General features: G+C 44.6%; 1 protein-coding gene, 2 non-coding genes and 2 pseudogenes across 3 annotated transcripts in view; all 5 read right to left on the reverse strand.

Moving 5' to 3' along the window:
• Positions 1 to 8,386: 8,386 nt before the first annotated feature.
• LOC123095388 (small nucleolar RNA snoR104) lies at positions 8,387 to 8,505 on the reverse strand. The gene has a single exon (XR_006446242.1). It is a non-coding gene; the product is annotated as a small nucleolar RNA snoR104 (small nucleolar RNA).
• A 1,148-nt stretch (positions 8,506 to 9,653) lies between these two features.
• LOC123095405 (uncharacterized) lies at positions 9,654 to 9,765 on the reverse strand (annotated as a pseudogene).
• Positions 9,766 to 11,519: 1,754 nt separating this feature from the next.
• Positions 11,520 to 11,637, reverse strand: LOC123095381 (small nucleolar RNA snoR104). The gene has a single exon (XR_006446236.1). It is a non-coding gene; the product is annotated as a small nucleolar RNA snoR104 (small nucleolar RNA).
• Positions 11,638 to 11,964: 327 nt separating this feature from the next.
• On the reverse strand, positions 11,965 to 12,076 carry LOC123095394 (uncharacterized; annotated as a pseudogene).
• Positions 12,077 to 17,540: 5,464 nt separating this feature from the next.
• The window catches only part of LOC123089916 (antimicrobial peptides-like), a 3,171-nt gene continuing 547 nt past the window's right edge, over positions 17,541 to 20,164 (reverse strand). The window contains exon 2 of the mRNA XM_044511458.1: positions 17,541 to 17,756. Coding sequence (XP_044367393.1) covers positions 17,541 to 17,756 — 216 coding nt within the window. The remainder of the gene's footprint in view (positions 17,757 to 20,164) is intronic.

Raw genomic sequence — 20,164 nt, forward strand, 5'->3', positions numbered from 1 at the left:
TCCCATCGAAGACATCTTGAACTTGGAGGTCATGAGAGCAGAAAATTCCTCATTGAAAGCTTTGTTAGGAGAACCAAAGATAATATCATCAACATATAGTTGGCATACAAACAACTCCCCTTTGACCTTCTTAGTAAAAAGAGTGGGATCAATTTGTCCTACTTCAAATCCACGATCTTGTAACAACTCGGTAAGGTGGTCATACCACGCACGTGGGGCTTGTTTAAGGCCATAGAGTGCCTTATCGAGTTGATACAGATGATCCGGAAAGTAGGGGTCCTCGAACTCGGGGGGTTGCTTGACATAAACCAACTCATTAATGGGACCATTAAGAAAAGCACTTTTCACATCCATTTGTTGCAACTTAAAGTTGTGATGGGAAGCATAAGCAATCAACAAACGAATGGATTCAAGACCAGCAACGGGAGCAAAGGTTTCACCATAGTCGATACCCTCGACTTGGGAGTAGCCTTGCGCTACCAATCTTGCCTTGTTGCGAATGATGTTCCCATGAGTATCTTGCTTGTTCTTGAAGATCCACTTTGTTCCAATGACGTTGTGGTTCCCCGAAGGTCTTGGCACCAATCTCCACACCTTGTTGTATTCGAAGTTGTTGAGTTCTTCATGCATGGCATTGAGCCAATCCGAGTCTTCGAGCGTCTCGTAGACCTTTTGGGGTTCAACATAAGAGACAAACGCATGATGTTCAAAATAGTTAGCTAATTGTCTACGAGTGCTTACCCCCTTTCTTAGGCTTCCAACCACGTTTTCCATGAGATGGCCTTGTGTGGAGAGGTTGGAAGCTATCTTCGCGGCACGGCGCTCTAATTCCTCCTCAGGTGTGGAAGGAGGAAGGTTAACTTGATCATCTTGAGCGCCGTCTTGAGCTTGCTCATGATCTTGAACTTGCTCGAGGGGGAGAACTTGACCTTGGGCATCATTTAGAGGTTCACCACCATCTTGAGGTTGATCTTTCCCTTGGTCTTGTTCATGAGGGTGAGGGCCTTCACTTTGTTCTTCGGAAGCGTGTGGGTCTTGGGGAGGTGATGGCTCCACTTGAGTGGAGCATTGTCCTTCTCCTTCGGCCACAAGGGGTTCCTCAATGGGTAGGATATAACCAATACCCATTCTTCTTATGGCTTGGGGAGGAATTTCATCACCTACATCACAAGTACCACTTTGCTCCACTTGGGAGCCGTTATTTTCATCAAACTCTACGTTACACGTCTCCTCAATGAGTCTGTTGGACTTGTTGAGAACACGGTAAGCATGAGAGTTATTAGCATAACCAACAAATATGCCCTCATGAGCTCTAGCTTCGAATTTAGACAAGCGAACACCTTTCTTGAGAATGAAACAATTACACCCGAACACCCGGAAGTACTTGAGATTGGGCTTGTTCCCGGTGAGTATCTCATATGGAGTCTTGTTCAAGCCTTTGCGAAGATAGAGCCGATTGGATGCATGACAAGTTGTGTTGATGGCTTCGGCCCAGAAGTTGTATGGAGACTTGAACTCCGCCATCATGGTCCTTGCCGCATCCATCAACGTCCGGTTCTTCCTCTCCGCAACACCATTTTGTTGAGGGGTATATGGTGTAGAATATTGATGCTTGATCCCTTCATCACTAAGAAACTCATCCAAGGTGTAGTTCTTGAACTCGGTGCCGTTGTCACTTCTTATTCTCAAGATCTTTGCATTGTGTTGACGTTGAGCTTCATTTACAAAGTCGATGACGGTTTGTTGAGTCTCACTCTTCCTCTTGAAGAAGTATACCCAAGTGTATCTTGAATAATCATCCACAATCACCAAGCAATACTTTCTACCCCCAAGACTTTCAAAGGATGGGGGCCCAAAGAGGTCCATGTGGAGGAGCTCCAAGGGTCTCTTCGAGTAGATGATAGTCGTGGGAGGGTGAGTCGTCTCATGAAGCTTTCCTTCGATACAAGCACTGCAAACACGATCTTTGGCAAAACTAACATTCGTTAGTCCATGAACATGGTCCCCCTTGAGAAGACTTTGCAAAGATCTCATATTGACGTGGGCTAAACGGCGATGCCAAAGCCATCCCACATTAACTTTAGCCATTAGGCATGTCGCGGTCTTAGTGGGTTGCTCCGAGAAGTTAACCATATAGAGACCGTTCTCGACATGCCCAACAAAGGCTACTTTAAGAGTCTTGCTCCACAAGAGGGCCACGGTATCAATATCAAAGAAGGTGGCAAAACCCATGAGTGCGAGTTGACGAACGGAAAGTAAATTGAACACAAGGGACTCAACAAGCATGACTTTCTCGATCGTTAGATCATGAGAAATGACAACCTTGCCAAGACCCAATACCTTAGAATGTGAGGCATCACCCCATTCGACATTGGTGGGCATAGATGGGATCTTGTGCACGTCCACCACCAAGTCCTTGCTCCCGGTCATATGATTTGTTGCTCCACTATCGAGCAACCATGATCCCCCACCGGAAGCAAACACCTTGTTGGTGGCCTTAGCCATGAGGCACTTGGCGGTGATGTTCTCGTTAGGTGCATCGAAGAGAGACACCCGAGGAGTTGTGACAATGGCAACGGATGCCATGGCCATTGTTTCACCATCTTCATCATCATCGTCATCCTCACGGTATTCTTCTTGAACCACCAACCAGCGAGGAGTCTTCCTGGTGAAGTTGTTCTTGTTGGGGAAGGACTTGGCTTTGTCTTTTCGAATGAACTTGCCACCATTGTCTTCCCGCTTCTCGTATGGACAATCCGCAACGAAATGGCTAACATTGCCACAGTTGAAACAAGTTCTAACTCGTTGCTTCCCCTTGAGGCCACTTGAGTTGTTCTTGTTGAAGTTGGGTCTTGTAGTCTTCTTACTCCAAAACTGTCTTGAGGCAAGAGCCATGTGCTCATGATAATCATACTTCGTGTCCTCGGGGTTGCTCTCCTCATCTTCCTCTTCTTCTTCTTCTTCCACACTAACCTTGGCCTTCAAGGCAAGATTGGGCTTCTTTGCCCTTTGGGAACGGAGCACCGCATTGTCGGCGGTCTTGTCCAAGATGCTCATTGCAACAAACTCATCCAACACTTCAGTAGAGGTCATGGAGTGGAAGTCCGGTCTTTGGCGAATGACGGAGGACATGGACTTGTTGTAGGGCATCACGGCCTTGAGGAACTTGCGCTTGATCCAGTTGTCATCCATGTCCTTGCTTCCATGATCTCGGAGTGCGACCGCGAGTTTGGTCACTCTTCGAAAGAGCTCACGAGGTTCTTCATCCTCTTCCATAGCAAACTCATCGGCCTCATCTTGCACCACTTCATAGTTGGAGCGTTGAATGCTAGCACTTCCTCGATAGAGACGCTCGACACATTTCCATGCTTCTTTAGCCATGGCATGAGGTCAAAGATGAGGGAGATCTTCGGGAAGGATTGCATCTTGGATGATGAAGAGAGCACTTTCATTGAATTGATTGTCCACTTCTTCTCAAGGAGTGAAGTTGCTTGGATCATGAGGATAGAAACCTTCTTCAATAATTCTCCAAAGGTTAGTGTTCACATGTTTTAAGTGACGCTTGAAGCGATAGAGAGAAGCATCAAAATCTTCATTTTTCACATATTTAGGAGGAGGACCGGCATGATTCAAATGAGTAGACGGGATCGGTCCTCTATACACCGGGGGTTCCACATTGGCAAAGATGCCGGTGCCATTTCTACCACTAGTAGACGGACTCTTTTCACTATTAGCTTCCCCCTTGTCGGGGTTAGCATCCATCACCTTATTAATGGGATCATCCACTTTCATTGGCGAGGTAGATAGTTTGAGTCCCTCTAGGAATTCAGAAAACATGCTTTTAACCTTGGCCGTCATGGAGGTTTTCAATGTGTCTAAAGCCACATTAAATTCCTCACGAGAGACCGAGGTTCCCCCTTCGGCCGAAGACGAGACGGGATTCACACCGGAGTGCTCCTCCGCACCGTTGTTGTTGTCAACCATACTCTTCGGACGACAAAGTCCTTAATAAAGAGACGAGGCTCTGATACCAATTGAAAGGATCGATATGGTTGACTAGAGGGAGGGGTGAATAGGCAACTAACACTTTTTAGACTTTTCTTTAACAATTTAAACCTTGCAATGAAATAGGTTGTCTAGATGTGCAACTACGTGGACAACCTATATGATGCAAAGACAATAAGCACACAAGCAAGCAATGGATATAGCACAAGTAAGTTTGCAAAAGTAAAGGGACAAGATAACCAAGAGTGGAGCCGGTGGAGACGAGGATGTGTTACCGAAGTTCCTTCCTTTTAAGGGGAAGTACGTCTCCGTTAGAGTGGTGTGGAGGCACAATGCTCCCCAAGAAGCCACTAGGGCCACCGTAATCTCCTCACGCCCTCACACAAAGCGAGATGCCGTGATTCCACTATTGGAGCCCTTGAAGGCGGCAAACGGACCTTTACAAACAAGATTGGGGCAATCTCCACAACACTTGGAGGATCCCAACAATACCGTGAAGCTTCACCACAATGGAGTATGGCTTCGAGGTGACCTCAACTATCTAGGGTGCTCAACACCCAAGAGTAACAAGATCCGCTAGGGATAAGTGGGGGGAATCAAATATCCTGTGGTGGAAGTGTAGATCGGGCACTTGTCACCCAATCCCGAGCAAATCAACAAATTTGATTGTCTAGGGAGAGAGATCGAGTGAAAATGGAGCTTAGAGCAACAATGGAGCTTAGAGGTGGAAGAGGTAGTCAACTAGAGGTAGAAGACACCCCTTATATAGTCGTGGAAAGAATCCAACCGTTATCCACATGTTCAGCCCGCGACACATGGTACTACCGCTCCAGGGGCGCGGTACTACCGCGAAGCTGTGCGGTACTACCGTGGCTGACCATAGTACTACCGCGACAACAGCACAGGACGGAACTAGCCTGACAAGGGGGCAGTACTACCGCTTGCGCGGTACTACTTCACCCACTTGCGGTACTACCGCTTGGCAGGAAAGTCACGGCCTGGGAAGGGCGCGGATGAAATAAATTACATCTGTGCCTACTTCCGCTGAAACTAAGGTGGTACAAAAATCCGACGCGGTACTACTGCTCGCGAGGCGCGGTACTACCGTGCGGGCGCGGATGTAAAAAATTACATCCGCGCCTACTACCACGACACTGCGGTACTAGGTAGGAGGGCCACGGTACTACCGCGCTGGACGAGCGGTACTACCATGGAGGGCGCGGATGTAAAAAATTACATCCGCCCCTACTACCGCACCGGAGCGGCACAAGGCCTGGGAGCCGCGGTACTACCGCTCCAGATGAGCGGTACTACCGTGACACACAGCGGTACTACCGCGTGTACTTGCGGTACTACCGCAAGTACAGCAGTAGTCGTCAAATTTCCGCATAACCAAGACAACAAAGGGAAGCTCCAAAATGCAGGGAAAGGAGGAACAAGTGTACGTGTTGATTCCACCCAAACCTTTCCAACGCGGACCCCCTCTTAATAGTACAGCTCTCCTACGACTCAAATCCACCAAAGAGAAATGTAGAACGACGCCGATTTCAATAGTCTTCGAGGGGCACCGAATCGTCTCATGCCTAGAGATGAAGTATCTGAAAAACTCAAGGCACACGATTAGTCCGCAAATGCATTGTCATCAATCACCAAAACACCTGAGGGATAAAATATGCCCTTACAGCGGTCAACGCCAAATATTTGGCCAAGCGGATCGGGGGTGCGATCCAAACAACCCCTATAAATCAAATATCGTCTAGACAAAACAACAAGTTCCAGTACCAGAATTCATCATCAAACTCTAAAGATCAAGAGCTCAAACCAAGTGTGGTGTCATGGTCTTCATTCTAGAAATACATGTAACAGCCAAGTGAGCAATCAAATCATCGAGAGCCATCTTTTTGGTTCATAACCATCAAATTCGTGTAAACAGTCTAGAGGAGTGGCTCATCTAATTAAAATCTCACTCTAACAACAATTTGACCTTAAACAGAAGTAAAGGCATCATGCGTACCCTAAACAGAATAGATATTTACTCCTTGTAAACTGTGAGTAATGATCAAGATACACAAGCCCTAGAGACCAAGGATATAACATCAGAAAGTCATGCTTAATCCAACAATAACAGAACATGCACAAGCAAAGTCACAGATTCAAACTTCTGATCCCTGGAACAAGTCTAAAGCATAGAAGTAGCCATAGCTCACCTTCCATGCAACAATGACTTATATTTGGACATGGTGAGGTGGTCGCATAAGCCATCGGATCAGAGACTAGGAAGAACACAGGTTGATGAAGTCAGGCGTGTTGCTGCTCGCCATCTTGTTTTAGTCTCCATCCACACACCCATGCTCATCAAAGGTGATGTTCACCAATAAAGCAGGCAATAAAGAAGAAAAGTTTATCACACACACACACACACACAGAGAACAATGCACTAAACAACAGGTCAATATCATCGCAACTTATCCATTTGACATGGCATCATGATGGCCGTGAACCAAGAGCAACGAAAGCCGTGGCTCGATGACCACAAGGTCAGCGCAGCGGGAGTCGAGGAGCAGAGAAAGGAGAGGTGCTGGGGGAGCTCACCATGGTTGTCTTCTAGGCGATGCCCAACATCGCCGCCTATGTGGCTCTACAGCGGGGCCAATGGAAGATGACGAGGCCGAAGACTGAGCCTACCACCACGCACCTTGCCTGGCATAATGAACCTCTTCTCCTCTGCATAGGTGATCATGTTGTACCAAATCCTACACAAGGACAACACAAAAAACAAATATTCAGGGTGGTAATTTAGTACAGAAAACCTAATGAATTGTATAAACTCCAAATTTTGTAAAACCTGATCATAACAAGTGGAAAAAATAGTACTTGGCCAATTCACATTAAATCAATAGAAACCGGCATTCATGGTATTCTACTGAAAAATAACCCCTGGTCCTAAACTGAGAAAAATAAAAATGAGCAAGCCTCAAAAGCAACCTGCCTTGTCAGTCCCACAAGGCTTAGCTAGACCTGGACCTCTACATCTAATTCAAGCCCCAAGAGGCTAAGGTTCTTTTTATGGTGTGTAGAAATATTTGATAACTCTATATTATAGTTCAAATAAGCACATAAAGACAGAATCCTACTGGAATGTATAATAACATCAAATATTCATAGTATACTATGTTAGTTTACTATGGCAGTTCATTTTCTTCTCTTTATTACTTTAATGTCGAATTTTCATAGCCGGTCATCCTCTACAGCCGATCCTAGACATCACGAATCGGACCAACTTAACCAAGTTGAGACCACCAGAGTAAAGCCTAGTTCATGATCACATAACTGAACCATCTAATAGATCACATAAATGGAAGTTCAGTTCTACTAGATTGCTAAATCTATGGGAGCAACTGTCCAGGAAAGTGTATATATCGGTAAAAAAGACTAGCAACATTTCGTGTTCCACTATCATGGGCTCAATGAAAGATACAGCTGGGCAAGGGGGTAGTGCAGCTCGGAGAGAGAGAAAGGTACCTACCTCAGAGGCCAGGTGGGAATGCATGAAGACAGCAGTCCCCATCTGCGGTGTCTTGTACGACACCGGACGAAAGAGCGCATAGCCCCGTCGCCGACATAATGACAAAACTGGTGTTTGGCATGGCCGCAAAGTTGCTTTAGAAGTGCATCTTCAGAACATATGGCTTTAGGACCTTGGTGATTGCAGGTGCCCTAGTTGGTGCGAGAAACCAAGTTGGCTAATTAAGTTGATCTATGTAAGCCAGGACATAGAAAATGAGAGTTAGCCAAGAACACATGCAGTGTGTCATAAAAAACTACACAAATGGTTATCCTTAGCACACAACAAAAAAGGTGGTATATGTTTCAGATTCTAACTCAAGGATTGCATACAAATGTATAATGTATCATAAAAAGGGCACTCAAGTTTGATGCTTATTGTCAGTTGAATCCAAGGAAATCATGTTACAGTTTACATCATCATAGTTCATCATTCTTGCAGTGACAATTTCAGCAGTTGAGAAAGTGATAAAGTGATCCAGTAAGTAGTAATCAATTCAAAACCGAATGCCTGAAAGTGAAGAATTTTTAGTATGCAGCAGTTAAGTCACTTATATGCTAGTACAAAGTGGACACACAGGATAAGATTTTTAGGAGTTCATGGAAGACTAGTTGTGTTGGCCCCAGTGTCCCGCTTTCAGCCTTTTCTTCCTAAAGCTTTTATTCAAGACTTGCAGCAACCCATTTAAACAAGTCAACATACTCCAAGCACTTGAACCCCAAGGAGAAAAACTGAAAGTGCTACTCCAACTAGACATAAATGAGGGTTATTAAACCAGGCAAACATCTTTGAAAGGAACATCAAAACAAATTCAGCATGGATGTTTTCTCATTTGAGACTTGTAGAACTTCCTAACGATGCCACAAGCAGGAAATGAAATTTTAACTTTAAGAATATTGTATTAGGTAGACATGTTGTCCTTTGAATGCCATCATTATCTTCTTCCGTGGCATATAAAGTTAGGTGTGGACATGGGTTTCATTGTTCTGGAAGAAGCATTCGGCACAGACCCCTGTAAGGTTCTGAAGATGAGCAAGAATGACTCGTTCTTCCTTAACATAGGAGGGCATTAGAGGGAGCAGGGTAGAGAGGAACGAAAATGAGCTTACCTACGCTGGAGTTGGTTCTGTCCACCAGAGGCGAAGGCAGAGCCGAGCCGCATGTCGGGGAAGAGTAGCAGGGGCGTGGTCGGCGACCCGGTGTGACTAGCGTTCGCCATCTCCGCCTCCGTCTGGCTGCTACGCGCCTCTCGTGGATAACCATGTAGGCTAGTTAAGCTGATCTGCGTAAGCCAGGACACAGGAAATCAAATTTAGGCAACACATGCTATGTTTCAGAAAACTGCAGAAATTGTTGTCCTTAGTACATAAAAAACTAGGTGTTATATGTTTCAGATTCTAACTCTAGGATTGCGTACAAATGTATAATGTATATCACACAAAGGGCATTCAAGTTTGATGCTTATCGTCAGGTGAATCCAGGGAAAGCATGTTACAGTATACATCATCATAGTTCATCATTCTTGCAGTGACAATTTCAGGAGTTGAGAAAGTGAAAAGGTGATCCAATAAATAGTAATCAATTCAATACGCTATTGGCTAAAAGTGAAGAATTATTAGTTAGCACACTATATAGACACACAGTATAACATTTTGAAGAATCTGTAACAGACTAGCTGGTTGGTCCCAGTGTCCCACTTTCAGCCTTTTTTCCTAAAGCTTTTATTCAAGACTTAAAGCAAACCATTTAAACAAGTAGACATACTCCAAGCACAAAGTTGGGACGTGGGAGTGGCCAAAGAGCTGGAAGTTTCTTTAATCAATAAGTATTTTGCTTCTACAGAAATCAATAAAATACAAAACTTCCACCGATATATTCAATACAAGAAGGCCCTCGATTAACGCTAAGGCGTATTGCACTGGCATATCCAGGGTTGAATTCCAGACTAAACTGAGAAACCCTTGAGTTCAAAATGAATAAGCAAAGAATTTTCATGCACAAGAAAACAGACAAGGAATGTTCACTTCAAGAAACCATAAATGGAAGATTACGCAAATCCACTTGTGTTGTAACAAACACTAACGAAGTTGTCTTATCATTTGAGACTTCCAGCACTTGCTTACAGTACCACAAGCAGGCAATGAAAATTTTACTCTAGGAACACTACCGGGTAGGCATCTTATCATTTTCTTCCATACAATAAACAATTGTGCATGTGGACAGGGCAGGATGCAACTTGCTTCTTCAGATGATAAACTTTTCATGCACATTACAAACACTATCAGGTAAATTTATTCCTTTATTATGCACTTAAAGTTGAATAACATTTTATTCCGTTACAACTAACGCCATTTAATCAAAGGAAAACTTTCAGATCCACAAATAAGCAGTGAAAGCACATATGTTAGGCAGGGTTGGTAAAGACAGTTGAAAATCAAAGGTTGTTCATCTCCAGCCTCAGAAGTTCGTCGACGTAAATTAAAGCACATACATAGCAGATTTAACTGGAATCAAAATCACAAGGCAACTCTCTCTCTCTCTCTCACACACACACACACACAAACACAACCCTGAAATTCATTTTTGCTAAAAGAGGAGAAAAGAGAGGGAAGACAGCAAGTGAGACTCACCATTGCAGTTGAAGTACGAGATGGACTCGCTGGTGTGGGGCGTGCACCACACGTCAGTCTGTCTCATCCTACCTGACCTGCATGAGGAAGAAAACCGCACAACATCAGGGAAAGGGGAGATGAGCAAATCGAATGGAATCAAACCAAGCGCAAGCGAACAGTGCAACTCAGAGAGAGACAGGTACCTCTCAGTGGCCAGGTGGGAATGGACTACAACAGCAATCCCCATCTGCGGTGTCTTGTACGGCACCGGATGGAAGAGCGCACAGCCCCATCTAGAGCTCACTGCCAATCTAACTTGATTTTTATAATATCTTTCTTTTTTGGGGGAAAAAGATAGACCTACTGCGCAAATGAATCTTAATCATTCACTGTCCTCTTGAATAAGATTCAAGAATGAATCTGACTTATTTGGTAAATGAAACAAAATTACTGTTTAACATGCATATATCGTACAGGTCATGCCATTTGTCCAAACAATGAGGAAAGGTCCATCTTTTAACTGCCACCAACGAAATTACCTATCTCTAGAAATCTATGGTCCAGTTGGTTACCATTGCAACTCTAGCTAGGAAATATATATTGCACATCCACCAACAACAGGAACACCAGCACAAACAAAATGGAGAGTACAAACACCTAAACAAGGCCCTTCTTGGCCCATGATGTAATTCAACAATTGAGAAAGTGACAAAGTGATCCAGTAAATAGTAAGCAGCAGGAATGATACCACAAGCAGGAAATCAAAGCTTTACTTTAGGAATATTGTATCAGGTAGACATGTTGTCCTTGAATGCCACCATTCTCTTCTGACGTGGCATATAAAGTTAGGTTTGGCCAAAGTGTTGGAAATTGCTCTAATCGAGAAGTATTTTTCTTCAACAATTTTTTAATAAAGATACAAAAAAAGGCATTCAAGTTTGATGCTTATCGTCAGTTGAATCCAAGGAAAGCATGTTACAGTTTACATCATCCTAGTTCATCATTCTTGCAGTAACAAAGTGTTCCAGTAAATAGTAATCAATCCAAAACTTTATGGCTGAAAGTGAAGAATTTTTAGAATGCAGCAGTTAAGTTACTGATATGCTAGATATAACATTTTTAAGAGTCCATAACATACTAGTTGGTTGGTCCCAGTGTCATACTTTCAGCCTTTTCTTCCTAAAGCTTTTATTCTAGACTTAAAGTGAACCAAACAAGTAGACATACTCCAAGCAGTGGACCGTAAGGAGAAAAACTGAAAGTGCTACTCCTAGATGTAAACGAGAGTTACTAAACTATACAAACATCTTTGGAAGGAACATCATAACAACTTCAGCATGTATGTTTTCTCATCTCAGACTTGCAGAACTTCGTAACGACACCACAAGCAGGAAATGAAAGTATCACTTTAGGAAGATTGTATCAGGTAGACATGCTGTCCTTTGAATTCCACCATTTTCTTCTTCCGTGGCATATAAATTTAGGTGTGGCCAAAGTGCTGGAAATTGCTCTAGTCGAGAACTATTTTGCTTCTACGAAATTGTAATAAAGATATGAAAACTCCCACCAATATATTCAACACTAAAAGGGCTTAACTAAAGCTAAAGCATGTTGCATTGACATATTCAGGGTTGATTCCAGATTGAACTATGGAACCCCTTGAGATCACAATGAGTAAGCAAGAACTATCCTACGCAAGAAAACCAACAAAGAATGTTTTCCTGAAGAAACTATAACTTGGAGGTTGAACTAAATCCACCTATGTGGTCACAAGCACTGATGAAAGTCGTCTTATCATCTGAGGCTTGCAGAACTTGCTAACAATGCCACAAGCAGGAAATGGCAATTTTACTCTAGGAAGACTATCAGGTAGGCATCTTATCTTTCTCTTCCATGTAATAAACAGTTGGGCATGAGCACAAGGCAGGATGCAACTTGCTTCTTCAAAGGATAAAATTTCCAGGCACATTACGAACACTATCAGGTAAATGAATTCCTTTATATACTTTATATGCTAGTCAATGCATTCTATTCCGTCACAACGAATTCCATTTCATCAAAGGAAAACTTTTAGATCCACGAATAACCAGTGTAAGCAGATAACTTTGGCAGGTTTAGTAAAGATAGAAGACAAACAACGGTTGTTCATATAAAGCATCAGAAATTACACGATTCAACTCGATGGCGTAAATTAAAGCACATACATAGCAGACCTCTCTCTCTCTCTCTCTCTCTCTCTCTCTCTCTCTCTCTTCATACACACACACACAAAAAAACTGCAGCACGGATTTCCCAAGGTCAATGATGACCGGCTTCGCCCTCTGAAATAGGCACGTACAGTACATATTCACAATGCCATATGTTTACATCCAGCCACAGCGCGCAAAAAAACGGAGTTCATCTACAAAAGGCCTACTCCTTAACATTATATCACACAGACTGAACTACTTACTACTAGCACAACCATGAATCTCTAGATATAGAAGTAAAACTTTGTTGATTCATGACATCCACAGAAGACAAAGAAAGGCTAACATACTTAGAAGTTACAAACAACAGGGAACATTTCGTAGCTCTGCGTCTCCCTCCGTCTCTCTTACTCACACACACACAGCAGAGCAGACTGAAAACTCAAATGCATTTTTGCTCTCGGATGGAGAGAAAAGAGAGGGAGGACCACAAGAGAGACTCACCATCACAGTTGAAGTAGGAGATGGACTCGCTGGTGCGGCGCGCGCACCACACGTCAGTCTGTCTCCTCCTACCTGACCTGCATGAGGAAGAAAACCGCACAACATTAGGGAAAGGGGAGATGAGCAAATCGAATGGAATCAAACCAAGCGCAAGCGGATAGTGCAGCTAAGAGAGGAGAAAGGTATCTCACAGTGGCCAGGTGGGAATGGACTACAAGAGCAATCCCCATCTGCGGTGTCTTGTACAGGACCAGAGAGATGAGCATATGGACCCATCTAGAGCTCACTGCCAATCTAACTTGAGTTTTCTACTATCTTCTTCTTTGGGGGAATAAGATAGACCTGCTGTCCAAATGAATCTTAGTCATTCACTGTCCTCTTGAATAAGCTTGAAAATGAAATCTGACTTATTTGATAAATGAAACAAAAATACTGATTAACATGCATATATCTACAGGTCATGTCATTTGTCCAAACGATGTTGAAAGGTCCATTTTTAACTGCCACCAATGAAATTACCTATCTTTATAAGTCGATGATCCAGTTGGTTACCACTACAACTCTAGCTAGGAAATACATACTGCTCATCCACCAACAGGAAGACCAACACATGGTGCACATCCACCTACAGGAAGACCCGCACATGGTGCACATCCACCTACAGAAAGGACGAGAACATTACCTGAACGCTGGCTGTTGTTTGGCATGGTTGCCCCCTCGCCTTGTTGCACCTCTCTGTGCCGTCGTGCTCCAGATCATGCGCGCTGCAGTACTCTTGCACATCGGCGCGCTCGGTCTCGCGGGCCATAGCCTTGCAGCCTCGCTGACTTGCACCTGACTTATTTGGCAAATGAAACAAAATTACGAAATAGCACGCATATATATCTACAGGTCATGTCGATTGTCTAAACGATGAGGAAAGGTCCAGTTTTTTTACTGCCACCAACTAACCAACGAGATTAGCCATCTCTATAAATCTCTGCACCAGTTGGTTACCACAGGAAATATATGGTTTGCAGGAAGCCGTGAACAGGGTACAGGAAGTGGAGCGAGAAGATTACCATGAAGGCGGTGTTGTTTGGTGTGGTCACCGCTTCGCCTTGCTGCTCCCTCGTGTGCGCCTTGCTGCACCCGCGTGTGCTCCTGCACATCCGCGTCCTCGGGGGTCGCAGCCTTGCGCCGCCGCACTTGTGCACTATAGTCTGCTGCGTGCCTTCTTAGAGAAGATGAGACATCAGAGAGAGAGAGAGAGAGAAGATGCATACTCGTCCCTTGTCGAGGTCTTGAAGGAGAGGGATCCCGAGCTCGGTCGCCATGGCCGCAGGCTAGGGTTTCGGGCGCGGGGAGCGAGAGACGGAGAGCCGTGGAGGTTGGACGCGGCGGGTGGCTAGGAGGGGTGGAAGGAGGAGGACGCGGTAGCGGTGGTTGCCGCGGCCTGTGGATCTAGGGCTTCCCTCCGAGAAAGAAGAGAGGGGGGAGAGGAGAAGGTTGGGGGCGCCAGCGGCACGGTGCAGGGCGGTGGCGGAGGCGGGAGGTCGCCGGTGGGGTGGGGAGAGGAGGTCGGCGGCGGCGGCGGTGGCGGATTGAATCGAGGGGAGATGAGGCGAGGAGGAAGACAGAAGAGAAGGAAGCGGCGGATTGGGTTTGGATTTGGGCCAAAGAGATTGTTTTTGGTTGGTTGGTTGGTTGTGTTGGATACTTTTTCACATTCATCTTTTGAACCAAATCTTTCAGAGAGGGTGGGAGAATTCCCACACTTTCGCTTGATTGAACCAAATATTCATGAAAGCGCGGGAGCGGTCCAATATCTCGGTGCCAAAAGATGGAAGCGGCGAGGTGGGTTGGGTTTGGCGCTAGTTATCCGTCCAACGATGCCAAGTGGCCTCACTTTATTGGTCACTCTTGACCTCCCACGGATTGATCATCCCTCTCCATCAGATCCCAACTTTCCTACTAGATTCGACGGTGGATATCCCGCGTCACGTGGATCATGCTCCCTGCTCTCAGTAAAACCCGACGACCGGCTCTCACATGAATTTCTTCTTCATTTATTGTTGTAAATCTGGAAAAAAATCTAGAAAACAAGTTTGATATAAATGTATGGAACTAAAATATGTTGAATTTTTTTTACCATAGCCACTATTATTTTTTCATCACGTGGGACCCACACTTGTGCTTCAAAGTAGCACCAGGATCTTCATGATAGAGAGTCTCTCATTTTGTCATTTTCATTTACTAGTGGGAATTTTTCATTATAGAACTTGGCTTGTATATTCCAATGATGGGCTTCCTCAAAATGCCCTAGGTCTTCATGAGCAAGCGAGTTGGATGCACACCCACTTAGTTTCTTTTGTTGAGCTTTCATATACTTATAGCTCTAGTGCATCCGTTGCATGGCAATCCCTACTCACTCACATTGATATCTATTGATGGGCATCTCCATAGCCCGTTGATACGCCTAGTTGATGTGAGACTATCTTCCCTCCTTTTGTCTTCTCCACAACCACCATTCTATTCCACATATAGTGCTATATCCATGGCTCACACTCATGTATTGCGTGAAGATTGAAAAAGTTTTGAAAATGTTAAAGTATGAAACAATTGCTTGGCTTGTCATCGGGGTTGTGCATGATTTAAATACTTTGTGTGGGGAAGATGGAGCATAGCCAGACTATATGATTTTGTAGGGATAACTTTCTTTGGCCATGTTATTTTGAGAAGACATGATTGCTCTGCAAGTGATAAGGCTTCTCTACATGCCATGCATTCAAGAATCGCTATGTCCTGCATCCCTTCAATCACCAATGCTGAGCTTCCCAGGTAATTTCCCCGTTCATCGCGACAGACAGCCACCGCCGCCCCTCTTCCATAGCGTTTAGATACCCCCGCGTCGACATGGATTTTGACGAATCCTGTCGGCGGTGCCATTGGCCTTACACTGCCTGTTGCTGCTGTCCTGGGTGCTGCTGCTCTCGGTGTTGCATGTTATTGCTCTTTGACTATCTCCAGCTCAACTAGATAGCGATTAATGAATGCGTGGGTCGCGTGGGGGCTCTAGAAAATGCCTTCGTGAATTGCCTTTCTCCCCGCTATCCACGTTGCCCACAGTGTTACCGCCAGTTTCACAAAAGCCTCATGCGATAATGATCGTATTAATGAAAACAGCCACTGTTTAGCGCTCAGCTCGCTTGATTCCATCAACTGGTCCGCTAACTCCTCATCCGCCAGTGCCCAGACGCAGCTGGACATAGAGCAGTCCAGAAGAGAGTGCCTCCAAGAATCATGTGCACCACACAATCCGCACGAACTTGAAGTCGCCATGTTTCGATGTTCCCTGACATCCTCCGTGGGTAATGAGTGCCTCGCAAGTCGCCATAGGAACATCCTTATTTTCCCCGGGATGCTGACATGCCATATGGACTTCCACGAACTCTTTTCTTGCTGCATATTTGAAGCTCCTGCTGTCCCTTCGAGCCATGCTTCTCTTCTTTGCTTTGTTGCTATTAACATCTTATACGCAGAACATACTGAGAAGGCGCCATTCTTTTCAAAATTCCAGCACCAGCAGTCTGGAAGATTCATAGTGCATAGCGGGATGCTAAGAACATGAGGTATATCTATGGGCAAAAGAACTTCTCTGATCCGTTAATATTCCAGCACGCCACCGTAGCGTCTATTAATTCAGAAACATTTTCTGGGGGGTTTGCAACTCTGCTTCCATAAGGTCTCAGGAATTCATCTCCTGGGATCCAATTATCATTCCAAATATTAGTGCTTGCACCATTGCCAATCCTTCTAATTAGACCTTGTTTCAATATATCTCTTCCTTCGACTATTGCCCTCCAGATTTGGCTTGGGTGGCTGCCGATGTTGGCTTCTAGTATTGTTGTATTTGGGAAGTAAACTCCTTTCAAGATTCGGGAGCTCAGAGCGTCTGGATTTTGCAGAATCCGCCATGCCTGCCTAGCAAGCAAGGCTAGGTTAAAAAGCTTGAAGTCCTTAAACCCTAATCCTCCCATATCTTTGGGTTGCGTCATATCCTTCCAGGATACCCAGTTTGGCTTTCGCTTGCCATCTCTACTCCCCCACCAAAACTTGCGGACTAGCATGTTCAAGTGTTCACATAGCCCCCGCGGCAATTTGAAGCAAGACATTGAAAAAACTAGGATAACCTGCGCAATAGACTTGACCAACACTTCTTTACCTGCCGTGGACATGGTTTTCTCTATCCACCCTTGGATCTTGTTCCACAAACGGTCCTTGAGATATTTAAAGGCCCCATTCCGTGACGAGCCCACATCCGATGGCATGCCGAGATATTTCTCATTAAGTGTCTCCTTGGGTACATGTAATAACTCTTTTAATTTTGAGAAATCTTCAATATTTTTTTTCAAACCTGGATCTCCAGGACCGAAGCAGGATGCTCTATCCACTGGGCCATCTCAATCCTTCTAGAGGAAAGTATCATTTTCCCCCCGAAATCCTCTGCAATGGACCAATTTCCCCCTCAACTCTAATACTGGATCAATCAGCCCCTCAAATCTGTAAAACCGGATCAATTCTCCCCTAAGGTGGTTTCAGACTTGATTTGGAGTGGTTTTCACCCATACCATGCATTTCTCTGGATTGACCGTGCACTTCACTTCATAACAGTTTGGGTGGAGATTACTGCTTCAGTGCGTCGAGCTCGCCTCCGTGGCCGGCATGCTCGCCGCTCGTCGTCTTCTTGGTCTCCACCAGGCTGCCGCTGATGTACTCCCACCCGATACCTACAACGTCGTGCCGCTGCTCAGGTCCAACCGCCCGCAAGGGAACCGCTCTGTGTGCCTCGCACCACCCGGACTGGTGCCCCGCTTGGAGGACGTAGGTTTGGGTGGTTGCCTTCAAGACCAACTCGAGTGATTTGAGACTCATCTATTGGCGGTGGCTCAAAGGGAGAATAAGGTAAGCCACTTGGTGCTCCGCAACTTTGGCTTCCCCACCTATCCAAAGGGTACTAGAACTCCCCAAAGAGTGTGAACTTCTAGATAAAACCTACGTCCTCGACTCACTGGTAGTTTATTGGTTCCCACACCTTTAGTTGCTTTGTGTGTGTTTTTGCTTGCTAATTAATTTTTTTCTTGCATACCTCCTTTCTTGCTTACCATATAGGTTGTTCTAACTGTGGACTGCATTTCTAGAGAGCTTACTTGGTCCGCACCAACCTCCAATTTTGGAAGTTAAGCTAAAATTCGTAATCTCCTATTCACCCCACCCCCTAGTCGACGTCTTGATCCTTTCAATGGGTGGAGACACGTGACCCATGCCAGCGTGATGCATCTTTAGGCTAGCTAGCTGCCAGATGGATCCTTAGCAAGCTAGTCTCTAGATCAATCCATAGCAAGCTATTCCCTAGATCAATCTGTAGCAAGCTAGCTGCCACATGCATCCTTAGGCTAGCTAGACGCTCAACATGGCGATGCGAAAGAGGTGAGGAACACGAAAGAGAGATATGGGAGGCGAGAGAGGGGTGGCGGCAATGTGCAAGATGGGAAGCGGGGTAGAGAGAGAGAGACGACCATGAGGCGTGATCCGTGAGAACCTTGTGTTGACCAATCAAAACACAACATCTTTGGCAAGTGTAAACAGAGGACACTCGACAAATAATCATTGGCGGGTGTAAATAGCACGACACCCGACAAACATTTTCCCTTTTCTTATTTCTTTTTTTTTCATTGCTATTTTTTCTAACAGGGGCTCCACACTTGGCACCCCCGGATACAACTCCTTCAACCCAGGAAAATAACAGCAAGAAAAGGGATTATAAATGTGTTTAATGTATTAAATATATTTAAGTGCGCTTAATGGATTAAATATAGCAAATGGAGCAGGAAAAAATGCCAAATTCTGGCATGGAACATCTGATGATGTATGTTGAGCCAGAAAAAGTTTCAACGTCAAACGATAAAGTAACCAGCACTCCGCTTTCAAACCAGACTCATTTCTTCTCAAAATCACGATTCTTCCTTAGAGATGGTTTGGTTTTCTAAGGAGTGTATGTTCCAAATTTTGTGAAGCCTTTTCCAATTTTTACCACAACCTATAGGGATAATATAATTACACCATGTCAAGTTTCATGTTTTCCAGGCTTCGTTCCATTTTCTACATTTAAAAATACAATAAGCTCCATGTTCGTGGTCAAGTCTTGGCACCTTGATGTTTGTGATTCCTTTTATTTTCTTGGATAAGGCTTGAATATGTACTCAAGAACACAAATAGGATTTTTCAACCCAATTTTGCCAACCTTTTCACGCACTAGAATTTCCTATCTCTTCTTATGAACTTCCAGTTCAAATTTTAATTATACTGAATGCCTAGATATGCACTACATGGACTGAATGTAGCAAACGGACCCCGAAAATGTCAAATTTTGACATAGAACATTTTATGGTGTATCTTGAGTGTAGAATTTTTTTTAAGGCAAACGATAAAGAAGCAATTGCTTTGCCTTCAACTCTTAGATGTTCCCTTTCAAAAGAGTGATTCCTTCTCGAAGATGTTCCTCCAGGCACTCTACAAAGGGCTTGTTTGCCTAGTGCTCGTTAAAAGACACTCGGCAAACACCCAAACTCTCGGCAAAGACATATTTTCCCGTAGTGTGAGACACACATGTGCCAACCTGGGCTTTTGATCTCTGATGGGCTGGGTACAACCACTCTCCTAACCATCTAAGCACATGTTGGTTCTTAAAATGTTGTGCCCTACATAGTCTAGAACTTCAATGTTGACTCATGCATGATTAAGAAAACGTTTCTAAATTAGCACTAGCTATTATCAAGGTCATTATGTATTCTTGCCATGTACAACTAAGTACAGTAGAGTCTGGTGTACAGTAGAGAAGATGCGATCTTAGCTGTTGTTAGACGTGTTGCTACTTTCGCCAAGCATACTTACGTTAGCGAACTTAGCTATCATGTAAAGGAGCTTTCCCCCCAAAATAAAAATCATGTAAAAGAGCTTACTTAGACAAAGCGGTGTAACGGGAAAGATACGTAGATTTTCATTTCTTGGTGCAACACATGCATGCACACATACACGTAAACATACGCATGCAGTTCTTGCTTTTTTGGTGTAAACATAGCCGGAACCGCTATAAGAGCTAGCAGACCAACCTGCTAAGAAGGAAAAGGAACAGAGTTCCATGCAGCTCTCTCCTAGTCCTAGGAGAGCATCGCCAACGACGCCAAGCATGCAGCTACCGCACGCTATTGGTCTTTTATTCTCGCGCCTTTGCCTAGCAAGACATATAC

Source organism: Triticum aestivum, chromosome 4B, assembly GCF_018294505.1.
Source record: "Triticum aestivum cultivar Chinese Spring chromosome 4B, IWGSC CS RefSeq v2.1, whole genome shotgun sequence".
Lineage (NCBI taxonomy): Eukaryota > Viridiplantae > Streptophyta > Magnoliopsida > Poales > Poaceae > Triticum > Triticum aestivum.